The following is a 17,266-nucleotide window of genomic DNA, read 5'->3' as shown; positions in this document are numbered from 1 at the left end:
TCTCTTTTGTAAATAAGGGTAGAAAAAACTCATGCACAGCTCACTTTAGAAAAATAAGAAAGAACAGGACAGGTACACAGAGCTGGCACCTCCAGTCTCCACTTACTGTATGCAAGAGCTGGGCAATTTTAAACACACCTGGACAAACAATGGAAAACTTTTTTGCATAGTAACTTTATCAATTTTCCCCTTTGTTTAGCTCATATGTTTAACTTTAATTTACAAATCAGTCAAAATCAGATAATGTCTTATATCAAAACAGCAATAAAACAAATAGGCTGACCACACACTGCCAATGATTAAACTGATAAACATTTTATATAAAATATTTTACACCAGATTTCTCTTTTTACATAATCTTACTTAAAGTTCATTTTATGAAGTATAAAACAGGACACATTTCCTGTGATACACTTGAGCAAAAGCATTTAGAAAAGTTAAATTAAAATGCAACTTTATTTTTTCCTGGTATTAAGAGAAGCTTCCGTTTCTGTAAAATTTAACATCTCTAATAACCTGCACAGTCATCTCGGTTTTCTCACTCAAAGTCACATCCTAACAGCTCCATTCTTAAGGTGATACTGTTGTTCCATGTTTTAGGGACAATTCGAATGAATCTTGCAAATATTGGAGGATAAATGTAGTTTTTTACATGGCCGTTGTTGTCCGTGTTTCCAATAAAAATCTGCAAAGGAAAACAGAAAATATGCAACTGTGAGGCGAAACCATGCAAACTGCCTGGCTTTTAAAAGTGGAATAGAGATATTCCTTTCTGCACTTAATTCGGAAAAGACGTTTTCATTTATTTTCTCACTAAAAAAAAACACAAAGCAAAATTACTGAAACAAAAGGCATTAATAAAAATGTTACTTGTTCAGTTACTCTACATCCAGTTAACCGGTAACATTATGACTGAACTTCCTCAGAAATTTAGGTCTCTCCGTATCAGAAATTCGACACAATAACACTTATAAAACATTGACGCTTCCTGCTGATAAGCATGACTAAAGTTAATCTGGACTTCATTTCTACTCGTCTTGTGTTACTAGAAATATCAATATGGGACTATATTTTCCTAACTACTAACTGGGTTTGCATTCCTACAGTCCAATATTGATGAAAAGCACTGCAGATAGCGTGTGGTTTCTTAGGCAAGAACACAGTACCCTGAAGGAAATGGCCGAAATTAACGGCCGTTCTTCATTAGTGCACGCTGAGAAAGAGTACCTTTTCTGCCACCTGGGTATCGTCCGAGTACGTTTTCCAGGAGCTCCCGTTATCGCTGTACTGGAGGGAATATGTCTGGACGTACATCTCTTTCCCTAAAGATTTGGCACCTTGAGTGATGATTCCAGTAATCTTTTTAATTTCCTTCAGTTCCACCTGGAGCCACTGGAATACGTTGTTTGACTGTGGAAATTATTTATAAAAAATAATTAAAATACGAAAACTGGCTGACGATCCCGTCTTGAAATTCTGGTAAAGGAGTGAAAAACGAGAATGGACTGGGGACAACAGAGCAGATATGAAACATAAATCATAAGATGCGCTGCTGCAAATTCAACACAACTATTTCAAAAGTTACAAGCACGTTATTTTTTACAGGAGCAACACATCAACCTCATTTCACTAATGTTTCTTCCCATGGCGCAGTTTACACTGTCCAAACACTGCCATCTACTGTCCAGTTCTGTCAGTGCTCATTGATCAGAGTAAGTGATCCCAAAGCTTCATTATAGAGAATGTCAGCAGTGGCCTTCCCGGTTTTCTGTTTTTTTAATTTTCTAATGTGTCCTCTTGGAATGAGGCTGCAAACTCCAGGTGTCATTGTGTTACGTCGGGCCCGTAGATGGAAAGAAAAAGGGCATGGCAAAGTAATTGTCCTCAGAGACCGACTGGGGGTGAAGATTACAGAGTTCATTATGTGATTGGGTGATAGCAATGCAGTACTGGGAAGCAGAAAGGAGAACGGCAGGAGGCTGAGATGCGCAAGGGAAGCAGAAGGAAAACAGCAGGAGGCTGAGATGCGCAGGGGAAGCAGAAGGAGAACGGCAGGCAGCTGAGATGTGCAGGGGAAGCAGAAGGAGAACGGCAGGCAGCTGAGATGTGCAGGGGAAGCAGAAGGAGAATGGCAGGGAGCCGAGATGCGCAGGGGAAGCAGTCGGATCTGGGCTGGAGACAGGAGGGGATGATAGATAATTAGCGAGCGGTAGTGTTGCAAACAGGAACAACTGTGAAGTAACTCCTGGAAAAACCTGAAACAAAGGCCAAAAACACACTCTTCAGGAATGGGTCCTCAGGGTTTAAATAGTTTTGCGAGGTTCTTAACGAGGTTGATAAGCCCGACCTGATCTCGTTAGCGATGGCCCTGATGAGCTCCTTGCACGGGTTGAATGCGCCGTGGTGATTGAGGTGGCTGATGCAGGAGCACTGGAGCCTCGTCAGGGCCGAACACATCGCGCACACAAGTCTTACAAAAACCAGTGTCGGTGACAGACACCTTGCCTTCTCAGGACGTTTTTAATAATTTGCAGTCATTCAAGAGAAGAACCTCAGAGCTTGGGGTGACAGAAATACCTTTGCCCTCCAGGCGTTGACGTTTCCTTGGTTATTCAGCCGAGCGAACGAGGGCTGCCACGTCCCCTTCAACCAGTTGGAGTAGACAGAGCTGGCTGTTATCATGTCGTTAGGGATGTCTCCACTTTCCATTCCCAAGGGAATGGAACATCCTGCAAAATACCAGCCAGCTCTCAGCCATCAGTGTCACGAACCGTATTCCCGCTCGCACCTCTCGCCGTCAACACCTGCGCACTAGTTAAGCTATTAGCACTTCTCACACCTTTTCCTATTTATACCCTCTCACTCCTCTCAGTCCCCGCTCACTGTTGAGATCGACTTTTGACTTTCTCTTGTGCGCGTACCTTTCTGACCTGACTTCTGGATACCCGACCCATGTATTTCTTATTCTTGTATCATAAATAATTTGATAAAAACATTATCAAGCCTGCAGGACCATGAGCCATCAGAGATGCCAAGTGTCTTCAGACACTGTAACAGGAATAAAACATGTTATTACCAACTAGTATGTACATGACTGGGCTCATGCTGTGAACAACCTCTCCTTTGTTTCCTAGGTGATTATTATTTTTTGTAAATACATGGAGCAACACATCTGTGGACAAAAGGCCAAGCAGTTCACATCATCAGGTCCCTCACCGTCCAGCTCACAGCCGTAGAACTCCATCCGCACAGTGGGCATGCCGTAAGACTCCACCGGGTGCAGCCGGACCAGCCGCGCGATTATGGGAGGGTAAAACACGTTTTCCTTCACATGGTAGGAATTTTGGTTTCCTTCAAAGGTCTTGAGAGACAGAGAGGGAGAAGATTTCATTATGGTGGCCCATGCTCTCTTTTACGTCAGTACCATGGTGTAGAAAATGTGCTTCCAGCCACAGTTTTGTGTTCCCATTAGGTGACACAAATGGCAGTCTGTATTATTTTGACTTGCTGTTTATTTTGCTCCTGAGCCCGAGGTAAGCCATGAATCACACACAAGAAATTCTGCTTTGTGGATTTACATTGTGCTGAGTCTGGTAGTGCACAATTTTGAATTTGGAATAGATGACAGAAAAAAAGAGGAGAGGACTTGAATCATGGCATTTTACTATTTTAATCAATAATAAAATGACACCTGGGACAAGGGTATTATTATTAGGGTGTAAATCTTCACAGTGTGGCAAAGTATAGGGCATAGTTTTATTATTATGGAGCAAGGCTGTGGCTAATTCTCTGCTGCCTTGTCACTAAGACTGCAGTTCATACAGTCCATCAAGGTTTATACAGTATGAACTACATTTCCCAGGTGATCACGGGATGATCACCTGATGATACTTCCTTGGATTGATTAGACTCGGGTGTTTTCAGTTATAGTTTGTTTTTAGAGTACATGAGTTTGCAGCCGATTGTTTGAGACTGTGCAGAATGCTGATTTTGCCATCGAACTCTCTTCTTGGGGAAGGGTGTTTTTCTTGTGGTAGAAGAAGATGAAGGTTTTAAAAAAATTAATATTTGCTAAACTTAATCTGAACATTTTTTCTAACATAATACAGATGAGGAAAATGGATGAGCCTTTGGACAAAATATATGTAGGAAACCAAAAGAAGAGGGTTTTGATTTTGGGGATCTTTTTTTCTTTTAGTCTTTGAATTATGTGCTCCTTCAGTGCTGTGGAGTACTTGGAACTACTGCATTAAAAACAGAAACAAAAGCTGAAAGTTGGCTAACTGAATCTCTCAGAACAGGTAGAACATAAACAGACACTGACTGAAGTTCACTGAGGAGCTGTTCGCACCATTCTAAACGAGTCACTCCTGCCTTTGTAGTAGATCCACTTCCTCTTGTCCGTGCTGTAGGAGATCAAGTACTTCTGCACGTAGTAGGAGCTGAAGAGCTGCTTTGCTCCCTGTGTGGCTATTTTACTGATCACCACTGGCCTCTGAAAATCCACCTGTAGTTCACAAGGAAAACCCCAATCACACACAGAAGAAGGAGGTTGTAAAGTCAGTCGGCCTGTCCACACAACAGTAACGTGAAAGTTGTCCACTATGGAGCTGGGAAATGCTCTAGGGAGAGACATGGGACCAATGGAAACCTAAGGCAGTACCTGCTGTACATCTGCTCTGTGTGCCCTTCCACTCTATACTGTATAATGGCCTTGCAATGTGTCGGTGCAGACAGCTCACAGATGAGAAACAGAGCTCATATTAGCCTGTTTTGGTGATGTAATCCTCTAGAAACCAAGACAGTATGGAATCCTCCTGTACTAGGAGACTGGGTCTTGGGGATTGGTGCTGTGTATACTCTGTGCTAGCCTCCACACAATTCCAGCAGGGGGCAGGGCTCCACGTCGCCGATACACAAAGCTGCCCTGTGTCTGCTATCAGTATTTATGAGAATGCTCTCTCTAAGGTCCCATGTATCAGATGTCACAGTCCATAATGGATAGTTCTCACGTTAAGGTTTTCTGACTAGTTGGACTAACTTTATTAGCATCCTGATTGCATTTAAAATGTAAATTCTGATACATGAACGGCAAAAATACATTTGCAGAGAAGTTGCAGAGAAATGTCATTCCTCCAGCAAACACCTCCTTTAGATCAATCTTAAAGCCATAGACTTCATATGTTTGTCACTGCCTTCACACAGTAGGGCAGCTCAGTTTTAAAACCTTGCACCTCTCCTGCAAAATGTGCTTCCAAAGACTTTGGCATCCAGGAAGAATGAAACTGTTCCAAGAGGGGGACAAAAGAGCACGAGCACTTCTCAATAATGTCCAAAGGAGCATTGAAAGTAGGTTTCACTGTTGTGGATGAATCATAAAAAGCTGTTTAGTTCTTACATTTCTTACTTATTGCATCATTGACTGGTTTATCTGTGTTTTATTCCTGTTTCGGGGAGATTGTTTGAATGTGAACACTGTACCCTAGGGTAAAACTGACTTCTCGTTAACCCGCCTGCCTCTCACCACACAGCGACTGTCCATACCTGGATCCAGAGTGAGCTAGCCGTGTTCTCGTCAACACTCCAGGCGTTGTATTTGCCTGTGTTGTGAAGTCTTGCTAAATGGGGCTTCCAGTCCCCTTCGGAGACAGCAAGAGAGATTTTGGTTTGCATTCAACAGCCAAGGCCCAGGAGACTCATTCTCAATCTTCATTAGTGGAGCACGCACATTGCGCAACACTGAGTCTAAACAACAGTTTGTTAATATCCTGGGTTACTGTGGAAACATTTAACAGCTCCCTATAGTGGACCACATCGAGAACAGTGGGGACAACAAGTTTAGATTCCATCCAGTGAAAAATGTTTTCTTGATTCCGTGTACAAGAGTAAAGGGGGATGAAATATTGACCAGGAGTTTATCAATCTTCTGTGCATTGTCATTCACTTCTGTGCATCGTGTTTTTACTACTGTACATATGTTTCAGCCATGACCTTTGTGATAATATTGTAGCAGCTGTATAGAAATTAGTGTTTTTTTCCTGCTATTCATATTGCTGATACACTGCAAAATGATGTAGCTCCCTTATGTGGTGGTGTTGAAGATTATTTATTTGTAGTGTTTTGCACTAAATACCACCCTTTTAAATGCAATTAGCAGTCATTGTCATGTCATTTGCCAAACCGCTTTATACCATACGGTGTCGCAGGAAACTGGAGCCTATCCGGCAAGCAACGAGCGCAAGGCAGGGTACACCCTGGCGGGGCGCCAGTCCTTCGCAGGGCAGGTGCAAGCCAGTCATACACGGGGACAATCTGGAAGCCACGGTAAAGGCAGAGGGGAGAAATGTGGTCCGGACACTGGGATAACTCCCTAGTCTTATTGAGAAATGCCAAGGGATCTTTAATAACGGCTGAGAGTCAGGACATTGGTTTATTATCTCATCCGAAAGACGGTGCCCACTGCAGTATAGTGTCCCCGCCACTATACCAGGGCATTATGACCCACACAGACCACAGGGTGAGCGCCCCCTGCTGGTCCCACTAACACCACTTCCAGCAGCAACCATAACTCAACTCTGCTGAGCTTCAGTGGGTAGCCACTTGAGAGCTGCAGGGTGATATGGCTACTGGCAGCAGTCGTTGTGTCTTCACTAAATGCCAATTTAGCAAAACTCATTACCCTCTGGGTATGAAATGTTTTTAAGCATTTCTAGCCCTAATTATTTAAAATATCATAGTTGTGATTACTGTGCTCTGTGCAAATGTCTGTTCTGTTGATAAGACTATTGTCAGATTATCTCCGTCAATAACTGGTGAAAATAAATCAGCAACTGCTGTATGTACATGCACACACACCCCTTGCAATACAAACGGTTGACTTATTCTGATTTTTTCTACATTGAAGCATGCATTTCAATACCCTTTTTTCGCTGTTCAGTCATTTTTGATACTATAAAGGCACTTCCCATGAGATCTCCTTTACTTAGGGATTTTTTATCATGGAACATCTTCCCTATTTTAAATGTCATGCCATCAAAACATACTGTCAGAACTTCAGGTTTTACAAATATCAAACAAAATAAAGAAACAAAAGGACCTGACTGAAATACTTGGAGTGTTAGAAATATTAGAAAAAGTCTTATATAACATCTTTGATTCCTATACTACTGTATGTCAAATAGGCTAATTATCGTAAACACGCAATGGTGTCCCCATTGTGTCAATTCAGATGTCTGCATTTTCTAAACCTCACAGTCAAAAGCTTTTGCATGAATTTTATTTGAGAACTGGCCTTTCCTGCGCTAATGGACTTACCTCTGTATTGGGAAGCAGTGATCTGGTTGTCTTTCACACTTTGTTGCTGCAGACCCAAGGGATTGCCACAGTCTGCAAGACACAGACATGACATTCACTCAAAGGTGCATTATATCATATCATATCATATCAGATAATAATGACATAGCACTTTCGTCCTAATTTGTTTCACCAGCTGAATTAAGGGGTTCTTAAATCCCTTAAAGTTCTTTTAAGGAGGTTAGATTGAGCATGTCCAGAGAGGAGCTTATGAGCTCAGTGAAGCTGGTCCTCCTACAAGCAGCACAAACAATGAAACAATGAAACAATGAAATGGCAACCCTTGTGGTTACATTAAGATATCGGAGATTTAATTTTACTATTCATACACATGCTCAGAAAATGCTGTTATCCAAATACACAACCTCCACCCCCCAACACACTCGCAGAGAAAGCAAATTGCGGGCGTGTTATCCTCATGTTCAGGGATTAAGTACATTGACTACCCAGAGTGTGATAAATTGTTCCATTGATCTCATTGCAGTAACAAAAAGTGGATTTATGTTTTTCAGAGCTGAGCAGAAACGATAACCTGCAGACACACTGGCTCTCCAGGACCAGAAAAATGTTTCATTTAAGGGACAGCACCTACTGTACTACAGTACAGCGTCCTCTTTGGTTTGGAAACTCTAATCCACAGAAAATAGCACCCCTACCTACCAAAACCACTGACAGCAGCAACATGTTTTATTTTCTGTCTAAATAAAAAAAAGTCTCCCATCCCAGTACTGAGTAGGCTAGGGCCTGCTATATTGAATGATGCACACCTTCGTCTAAAAGCAGGAACAGAGTCTGCATCCCCTTCTGCTGGGACTCTCCCACTTCGGACTCTAGCAGCCACAGGCCTGGCTTAGAGGGCCTCATTTCCACAGTAGCAAAGTCACCTGAGAGAACAAAAAACATCTGAAGTGAGAGCTGGCATGGGAAAAGATTACTCTGGTATGGCACAGTGAAAGCAGAGTAAGATTAGATAGAGCCCAGTGAAGTCATATCATAGCTGATCCAAAAGCACACAGGTATGACAACTTTGTCAGGGTAACTGTTCGGAAGGGAGTTCAACCCTTAGGTGATACATGTTCTTAGTGGCGTCTGAGAAAGACTGCAGTGTGGAGCAGTGGCTGTAACTGGAAGGTGGTGGGTTTGAATACCAGGTGAGACTGCTGTTGTACTCTTGAGAATGGAATTTCACACTCACATCGCATCCCTCAGACTTGACCCCGCTTACTCTTGCAATTGAGAACAAGGGTGAACAATAGCTTATTCTGCATGGGGAACATGTAATTTGGATGGTGCGGTGGCACTGTGGCTAAGGATCTCTGCCTGTGGCTGGAAGGTTGCTGGTTCAAATCCTGTGGCTGGCAGAGGGGTGCTGTATACAGTAAATGGCTGATCCTGTGCTCTGACCCCAAGCTTCTCTCTCCCCACCTGTGTGTCTCATGGAGAGTAAGTTGGGGTATGCAAAAAGACAAATTCTTAATGCAAGAAATTGTATATGGCCAATAAAGTGATCTTATCTTTTCTAATTTCTAGCAATTTAAAAACTACAGAGACCCCACACAGTATTCAGTTTATACACTGTAAGTAGATGCAGGAGAGCGTTGCCTGCTCCAGAGTCCGAACAAATCTCAGCCCAGTGGCAAGATTGCAAAAATCTTGAAAAAAATGGCATGAAAAACACCTTTGGTTACACTAAAGCACTGTTCTTGCACCTTCATTTTTTGCACGTTTGACCTTATTGTGTTCAAGGGCAAAAAGCAGTGTCCTTGAACACAATAACTGCAAAAAATAAGGTCAATATAAGCAGCAAAAATTGGAAAAAACGCATATAATATCAAAACTGCATTAAGCACACAAATTAGGTCTGTCGCTCACCAGGAAGCAGAGGGTAGACTCCCATGCGATAGTCCCTGTTCTGTCGGTTTAGAAAGGTCTGTCCGTGGAAGTGGACACTGTGGATGTCTTTTGGGGAGCCCATGTTAATCAAGTGCCACCTTACGAGCTGATTTGTGTACATCCTGAGTCCCTTCAGACTGTAAATGATCCCATTGATGGCTAGAAGAGAGGAAATAAGCAGAAGTGGACGCACTGAAGTGTTAGAAACACTCATTTAAAAATGAAACCTTAACAATGAGGTCACCCGTGTCACATTTAACAGCCGAACTGCAAAAAGCACACATTAGTGCCATTCCCGATATGAACTGAAAAGAACGTCTTCAAGCCAGAAGTTACAAAAGTAACTGCAAGCTTTTAGTGGCATCAATCCATCCATTTTCTATCCGCTTCTTCCAGTTCAGGGTCACAGGGAGCCAGAACCTATCCCAGCATGCAATGGGCGCACAGCAGGACATAGTGTACAGGATGCCAGTTCATCGCAGGGGACGCACAGAGACGGACACACACACAAACCAGGGCCAGTTCTCGCAGAAGCCAATTAACTGACCAGTGTGTGTTTGGACTGTGGGAGGAAACTACAGCACCTGGAAGAAACCCACTCGAACACAGGGTGAACATACAAACTCCATGCAGATAGCACCCCAGGAATTAAGCCCAGGGCCCCAGGGCTGCGAAACAGTAACGCTAACGACTGTGTCACCAAACTACCCTTGCTTTTAATTTTACACTTCACAATATAAATGGTTTGGAATCAAAGGCAAGTTCTCTTATCTTTCATAATGTGTTTTTTTTCAAGAGGCAACACTTCAAATTACACATAAGAAATGGAAGTACCATGGAATTTGTTCTTCTCTTTCAATTCTGGGTCATTTATATCCACATCCTTCATCCTCTGCCTTTTCATCATGTTTTCTTCGAAGTACCAACTTTCGTTTTCATCAAATGTCATGAACAGTAAAACAAATTCCCTCGTGTTCGCTGTGGTGTTGCTCAGGACTCCTTTCTGACAGATTAAGAGGGGCCCAATCAGGCCTGAGTGGATGTCTTTCTCCTTCAAATAAAAGCAGAAAGGATCAAGGGAAACCATGTCCCTGTATTAGCCCACCATTGTGAGGTGCAAACAAGGTTTCTATCACTAAAAGATGTAATAGAAAGATGTAATAGATTCTTCTGACTGTAAGAACTGCAAATTGCAGTGTCAACTGTACTTGCAATTTTAAATCCATAGTCAGCATAGAGGCTCTCCAGTTTATCACTGTCAAGAGGGCATTGGATTTCATCTTTTTGAAATACATAGATGAAGGTGGAGGACAGCTGTTATTAATGTTGAGCGTGTGAAATACTTTGAAAACCACTGTCTATATAAGTGCTTTACAAGACACATCCAATATCTGTGATTAAATAAAAACTCCTATTTTTTCTGCCCACTCTGAAAATAAGAGTAGCAAAGGAACAACAACAACAGAACAAGCATATTTGAAGTTCAACAGGCTTTGACAGATACGACATTATCATTTTGCACAATAGTGGCATAGGTGTTAGTTATGCACAATTAAAGTTATTCTTATAAATGATTATCATGACCAGAACCATCCATTAATACTGTATGTTACTTTTGACGGCAAGAACAACCTCAGAGTGCAGATGATCCTTTATTCAATTCCTAAGCTGTCGTTACAGGAAAGGAGAGATCTAACAACTATACAGGTAACAGTTTACCTACAGCAGTTCTTATAAAACTTTTTTATAAAAGTTCCTGAAATACATTGCATAGGAAAATAACAATATATTTCTTGTACTATACTTCATTTTCAATAGGTGTGGATAAATTAAGTTTTGGACAAAACCGATAACATTTCACACTTGTTTTGGACCACAATATAGTACCTTAGTAATTCAATTAATACTACTAAAAAGTCTTGCAAAGAATATCACATTCCCCGATGCCTTAAAGTTTTGTGCCATAAGGATTAAGTTACCTGAAAGACTTTTTGGTTATATTTATTACTAACATTTCAATTCATTTTAATTTCTCCTCATTCATTTCTCTTCCACAGCCGACACCTTGATCGGTACTTACAGGGTTCACTCCGGAATAGTAGGCCCAGGTCCTGCAGGCTGAATCGGCGGATTTAGGCCCGATTTTGTCAGTTGCCTGCCAGATGTAGGTGTAAGTGCTCCCTGGGGCGACGGCATCATCCTTCTGATACCAGTGAGGGGATTCGTCATCATACTTCATTCCTTCCATTTGTTTCCCAAAGGAAACCCCGTGGGCATGTAAGGAATAGGGTCGGGAAGCAGAGTTTTTGAAAACAACCTGAAAATTTAAAAACAAAAGTTATCAAAAGGCTGAGAACAATACATTTTTAGAATACTTACCAAGTAGAGTTTCGCTTTTTATTTACATATTTACATAGGTATTTACATATTACAACTAGCAGTGAAACATGAGCCAGATGGCACAAGTAGGAGCAACAGAGAATTGGAAGCAGATTTTAATGGGAGTGTGAACAAGCTGCCCAGCTTTGGTACTGAAGCCGCTAATCTGGATGAGATCCTCGGATCAATTAACTACTAACTACTAAGCAGGTTAATTGGACTGAATGGCCTCTTGTTTGTCACCTTTCTTGTATGTTTTTGCTCCCTTACGTCTAGTGTCAATACTACTCCAGTTACAGGACAGAATTTAAATTAATTGTTTTGATATGAAGCTGTATCAGCTACAAATACAGAGAGCCTTGCAAAAGTATTCACCCTCTGCCAAGAATTTCACATTTTGGCGAAATACAAGTGATGTATAATTTTGTTTTTAATTTTAATGTATACATTTTGTTTCTGTATCTAACTTAAAACTTGTTTATGAAGGAGACTGAATGCTAATAATCTAAGGGAACTTTGAGAGACAGATGTATTTACTCTGAAGACAATTTAAACTAAACACACATAGAGACCATTGCACTAATTTAGTAACCTTTCAAACTATTCTTCGTACCTTAAAAGGGTTTAGGCATATTACCATTGCCGTAGCAAAATCAGTTGATTTGCAATTAACCTATGCAATTACCTTTTTGTTGTTTTGTTTTAGGTCAATCAGTTTGGAGAAGATTCTGAAAATAAAATTCTATTTGAAATCCTTATTGCAGGCTCAGATGGCAGCAATGTACTGTATGGAATTGTGCACGGGGCTGAATTATTTTTCAAGGCTTCAATAATTAATAAAAAGACATTAAACGGGATCAAGTATATGGATGCCCTAGCTTGTTCAATATTTAAATGCTTACTGTTTTTTAGTGATATTTCCAGATTGTTTATTCATTCTGAGAATTTATGACAAACAGTATGCGGTCACCAATTCTTATTATATCAGCAAGGCATTGTGGTTTATATTAGCCAAGATATGTCACTTATTTTATATTCAGGTAATTTCAGTCTTTGCTGTAGGGGATGACTACCTATCCTGACCATATGGCAACAAACCTACAGTACAAGCCCTGTTTTCTTATCCATCTAGAACTAGTGTTTGCTAGCTGTTGCAGTTTGTTCCTGTGTAACACCATGAAAGGGTTAGGTAACATACTATGATGCTCTCGTCTATCTCCGCTTTTATAATTGGACCAAGAATCCCCAGGTGCTCATCTACTTCTCCACGAATGCTTGGAATGCTAAAGGTACTGTCCATGTAGCTGCGGAAAATGGCTTTCTTATACTGCGTGTTCCTTCTGCTGTCAGTGACCTCCTCATCCCTCCTGTAAAATAAACAACATTATGACATTTCAAGAGTGGACGGTCCACTTCTCTGTACAGCCCTATGAGCTGTGCCATCAGTGATGTACTCCTGCAAACCGAGTATCGGAGTAGATAGGAAAACGTTTACTATGCTAGTGACACTATGTAAATACTTTGCTAAATACTATAATAAATACTATGCTAGTATTTACTATACTATTTACTATTACTATGCTATGTGACACTGCTCTTACTACATAAGCCAGAGTATTAGAAAGTATGGTAAAAATATTGAGTAGCACAGTATGACCAGGCCACGTTCCTGTAGATGGCACAGAAAACAAGGTTAACAGTTCAAAATTGATCAGGTAACTCACTATAGCAATGCAATAATGCTTAAAACATCGAATGTGTTACTGTTCTGTTCTGTTCTGCAGCATAATCACTTACTAACCTGCAGATTCACCAGATTTCAAAGGTTAATCAAGCCTTGGCCTGGTCTGTTCTAAGAGAGGAGACCTCTAAGGAAAACCTGCTTGCTGCTGTAAGTGGTGTTGGTGGACCATTACGGGGCACTCTTTGCTCTGGAGCTAACAGTCCAAACCAATTTCCTAGTCTACTGACTAGGGACAGTGTGTTATAGGAGGTGTTATTCTTCAGACCGTATGTCAAACCAAGGTCCTGACTACCTGGTTGGGAACATCTGGGTTTTAAGAGTTGGGGTGTTGATTCTAGTATCCAGTCAAAATTTCATTTTCAACATGTACGATTGTTAAAGTTCCCTCTTAATACAATTGGTGAATCAAATTACAGCTCTCCATCTGGTTTGAGTACAGCGGCAGCTATGTGTCACCTAGAAGGATGATGAAGTGTAAAGTGCATTGGGATCCTTGGGTATAAAAAGTGATATACAAATAATAATAATGTCTTTTCAAGATCTAATTCTATATTGAATACCGTTTCATTGGACCTATGCAGAACATCTGTCAAGTTCCGCAAAGCCTGTGGTACTTAACAGTCTGTAGGGGCATAATCACTCAAAACTGCACCGCTTGCAGCACCAAATAATTAATTGACAATAATAAACAGTAGATCTGTTTCCTCAGATCTAATCAGATCTAATTCTGTATAGATGTACTTTTACATAAAAACACCTGAGAACAACTTGCTCCTCACTTTTTGTAGAACAATGGACATGATGTGCAGGAGTCACCCTAATTGAAAGCTTATTCGGAGAGATCAGAGAACTTGCTGTCAATTTAAAATGTCCTGTGATGAGAACATTTTGTGAATGGATGGTATCTCACTGATCTTAGTAAAAGAGTCCTGTGATTGTGAAAAGATACCATGAAAAACGTTAATTTGGGAGCTTCCGGTTAGGATGCGGACGGGAAAGGCAGCATAATACGGATCACCGCCCGGCAACTTTGTAATAAAGCCCTGAAAAAGTGTTTTTTTTTTCTACATTACGTTTAAAAAAATAATAACTATGGCTGAAGGGGCTGTCAGGAGAAGCAGGAGAAAACTAACGACCGTGGAAAATGTCGAAATTGCAACTTCGGACCATAGTCGAAGTAGCTCAACGGACTCCGAACAAGATGGCGCAGACACCAGTCTTCAGAAAATATTATACGAACTTAGAGACTTCAGACGGGATAATAAAGTGCAGCTTACGGATATTAAACAGGAGCTGAGCAAGGTTAATAAGAGACTGGATAAGGCAGAGGGACGGATCGAAGAAGTGGAAACAAGGGTCTTAACAACAGAAACTGCGATAAAGAAACTCTTGCAACAACAAATTACTTTGGAAACTAAATTAACAGAACAGGAAGGAAGATCGCGCAGAGAAAACATTCGGATTTACGGAATCCCCGAAGAATCGGAGGGTCGCTGCATGGTCACCTTCTTTGAAAATCTGCTAAGGGGGGAACTTGATTTACCGAAGGACGTGGAACTGGGAATTGAAAGGGCGCATAGAGCGTTAGCGCCGAGACCTAAAGGCCCTGACGCCAAACCGCGCTCCATTGTCGCCAAGTTTTTAAGCTACAAGATGAAAGAGGAAGTGTTGCGTAAAGCTTGGCAAAAGAAAGAACTCTTCCACAATAACAAACGATTTTATGTGGATCATGATTACCCCCCGACAGTACTGGAATATTCCAGTATGGAATATTCAGAAGTAAAAAAGGTGCGGAAATCGCAGAAAATACAATTTCAGACTCCATTTCCAGCGAGGTTGCGGGTGTTTTACGAAGACGGCACCTGCCTATACCATTCGGCAGCAGAAGCCACAAAGGACATGGCAGAGCGGGGTCTTAAAGTACAAGTTATACAGCCAGCGCCTACACTGGAAGAAGAAATCGAGCGATTGTTTACTTGGCAGAAGGCTGGAAGACGGGGTGGTCCTGGGAAAGACCAGTCCTCGAAACAGCAATATCAGGAAAAATTACAGAGTTTCAGGAGAAGACCCCCTCGCAAGATTGAAGAAAATTGATACAGTGAGTTGTTAAAAGTTGGTCGTGATTTAATAGTTAAGGGTTTTTTTTTAAAATAAGTTTCCTGCGATGTTTTAAGAGAATTTGTAAATGTCGGGATAGATACTTGGTGATTACGACCAGAGTGACTTTTTATTTTTCTGGTTACACTCTTTTTTTTTCTTTTTATAAGTTTGGATTTGCCACCGCGCCGCCTGCTTAAGGGCCCTCCTCCAGAGGAGAAGGAGGATTTCCCTAACGGACTTTCCCCTTTTTTTTAAGAAAAAAAAGAGAGAAGCCCACATGGGGTTCGTTTGAAAAGAACCCCACAGTTGGAAGAAAGTACTGTGAAAGAGACGGAGATGGATACAGTTTTGTTTAAGATTGTTTGGTTAATGTTTTTGTTTATTGTGTTTTTTGATTGTGGTGCATTAGAAAAAAAATGATAGGAAGAGGATGTTTAACAATATGAAACATATGTTGTATGGGAGAGATTTTGAAAGTTTTACCATTTACATAAAATATGTCCAAGCAAGACCTTAAAATAGTTACATTTAATGTTAATGGAGTACTTAACCCTATTAAGAGAAGTAAGATTTTGTCTAAAATGAAGAAAGAAGGGGCTCATATTGCTTTTTTACAAGAAACATATTTCAGTGTATTGGAACATGAGAAATTAAGGAGAACGGGTTTCTCAAAATCTATTTCTCCTCATATAAATCTGGCCATAGGAGAGGAGTGGCTATACTGATATCTTAAAAGGTTCAATTTGAGTTGCTTACAGAAGTTAAAGATAAGGAGGAGAGATATGTATTAGTATTGGGAAAAATTGAAGGGGAATTACTAACATTACTTAATGTATATGCTCCACCTGGTAATGATTTTAATTTTTATTAAAAAATGGTCGATTTGATGGTTAATGCACAGGGGATACTGATTTGTGGAGGTGACTGGAATGTGCGTCTTAACCCCAGCCTTGATTCTACAAATATATCTTCTCAGAGAGATAAGTCACTGTATAAAAAGATTAATGTACTGATGGGGGAAATGGGAATAATAGATCTTTGGAGAGATTTCTATCCCAGTGGGCGGGATTACACTCACTATTCCTTCCCTCATTTGGTATATTCAAGGATTGATTATTTTTGTATACACAAGAGAGATAGACATAGGATCCAAGATTGCGATATTGGTAGAATTGATTTTTCAGACCATGCTCCTATGTCATTGTCCATACGATTAAGTAATAATCGGGGAGATACAACATGGAGGATGAACTCAAGTCTGTTGAACGATCCACAAGGTAAAGAACAGATAAAACAAGAAATAAAACTATTTTGGAGGAGAATGATAATGGGGAAGTGAGACCAGAGATGATATGGGACACATTAAAGGCAGTTATAAGGGGGAAAATTATTGCTCTGAGCAGTCATAAGAAGAAGGTAAAGCAATTACAATTATCTAATCTGAATATAAAGTTAAAAGAGTTGGAGAAAAAACATCAAGAAAAACAGGATTCAAAAATCATGCAAGAAACAAAGAAGCTTAGAAACAAAATAGATGTCTTATATACACAGGAAATTGAAAAAATATATATATTTACTAGACAAAAATATTATGAATCAGGGTCAAAATCACTAAAGCTGTTGGCAAGAAAATTAAAAAAACAACAGACCGATAATACAATATATAAAATAAGGGACCAGAACTGTAATGGTGTATTATATAAATGGGAAGAAATTCAAAACACTTTTACAAATTATCACAGAAAATTATATACACAACCCCATTCAGAAAGTGAAGAAAAGATGGATACTTTTCTG

General features: G+C 40.5%; 1 protein-coding gene across 1 annotated transcript in view; it reads right to left on the bottom strand.

Annotated features, from left to right (window-relative positions):
* Positions 1-164: 164 nt before the first annotated feature.
* Positions 165-17,266, bottom strand: part of f5 (coagulation factor V) — a 37,057-nt gene continuing 19,955 nt past the window's right edge. Inside the window, exons 14-25 of the mRNA XM_088915024.1 lie at positions 12,824-12,992; positions 11,327-11,563; positions 10,081-10,297; positions 9,226-9,405; positions 8,121-8,237; positions 7,315-7,386; positions 5,545-5,639; positions 4,352-4,507; positions 3,217-3,361; positions 2,578-2,729; positions 1,228-1,410; positions 165-685 (exon numbers count right to left, since the gene is read on the bottom strand). Of these exons, the coding sequence (XP_088771150.1) occupies positions 539-685; positions 1,228-1,410; positions 2,578-2,729; positions 3,217-3,361; positions 4,352-4,507; positions 5,545-5,639; positions 7,315-7,386; positions 8,121-8,237; positions 9,226-9,405; positions 10,081-10,297; positions 11,327-11,563; positions 12,824-12,992 (1,870 nt within the window). The 3' untranslated portion in view covers positions 165-538. The remainder of the gene's footprint in view (positions 686-1,227; positions 1,411-2,577; positions 2,730-3,216; positions 3,362-4,351; positions 4,508-5,544; positions 5,640-7,314; positions 7,387-8,120; positions 8,238-9,225; positions 9,406-10,080; positions 10,298-11,326; positions 11,564-12,823; positions 12,993-17,266) is intronic.

This window comes from Atractosteus spatula, chromosome 4 (genome assembly GCF_055471065.1).
Source record: "Atractosteus spatula isolate fAtrSpa1 chromosome 4, fAtrSpa1.hap1, whole genome shotgun sequence".
In the NCBI taxonomy this organism is placed as follows: domain Eukaryota; kingdom Metazoa; phylum Chordata; class Actinopteri; order Semionotiformes; family Lepisosteidae; genus Atractosteus; species Atractosteus spatula.
Note: the sequence above shows the minus strand (reverse complement) of the source record. Positions and strands in the feature narration are given on the sequence as shown.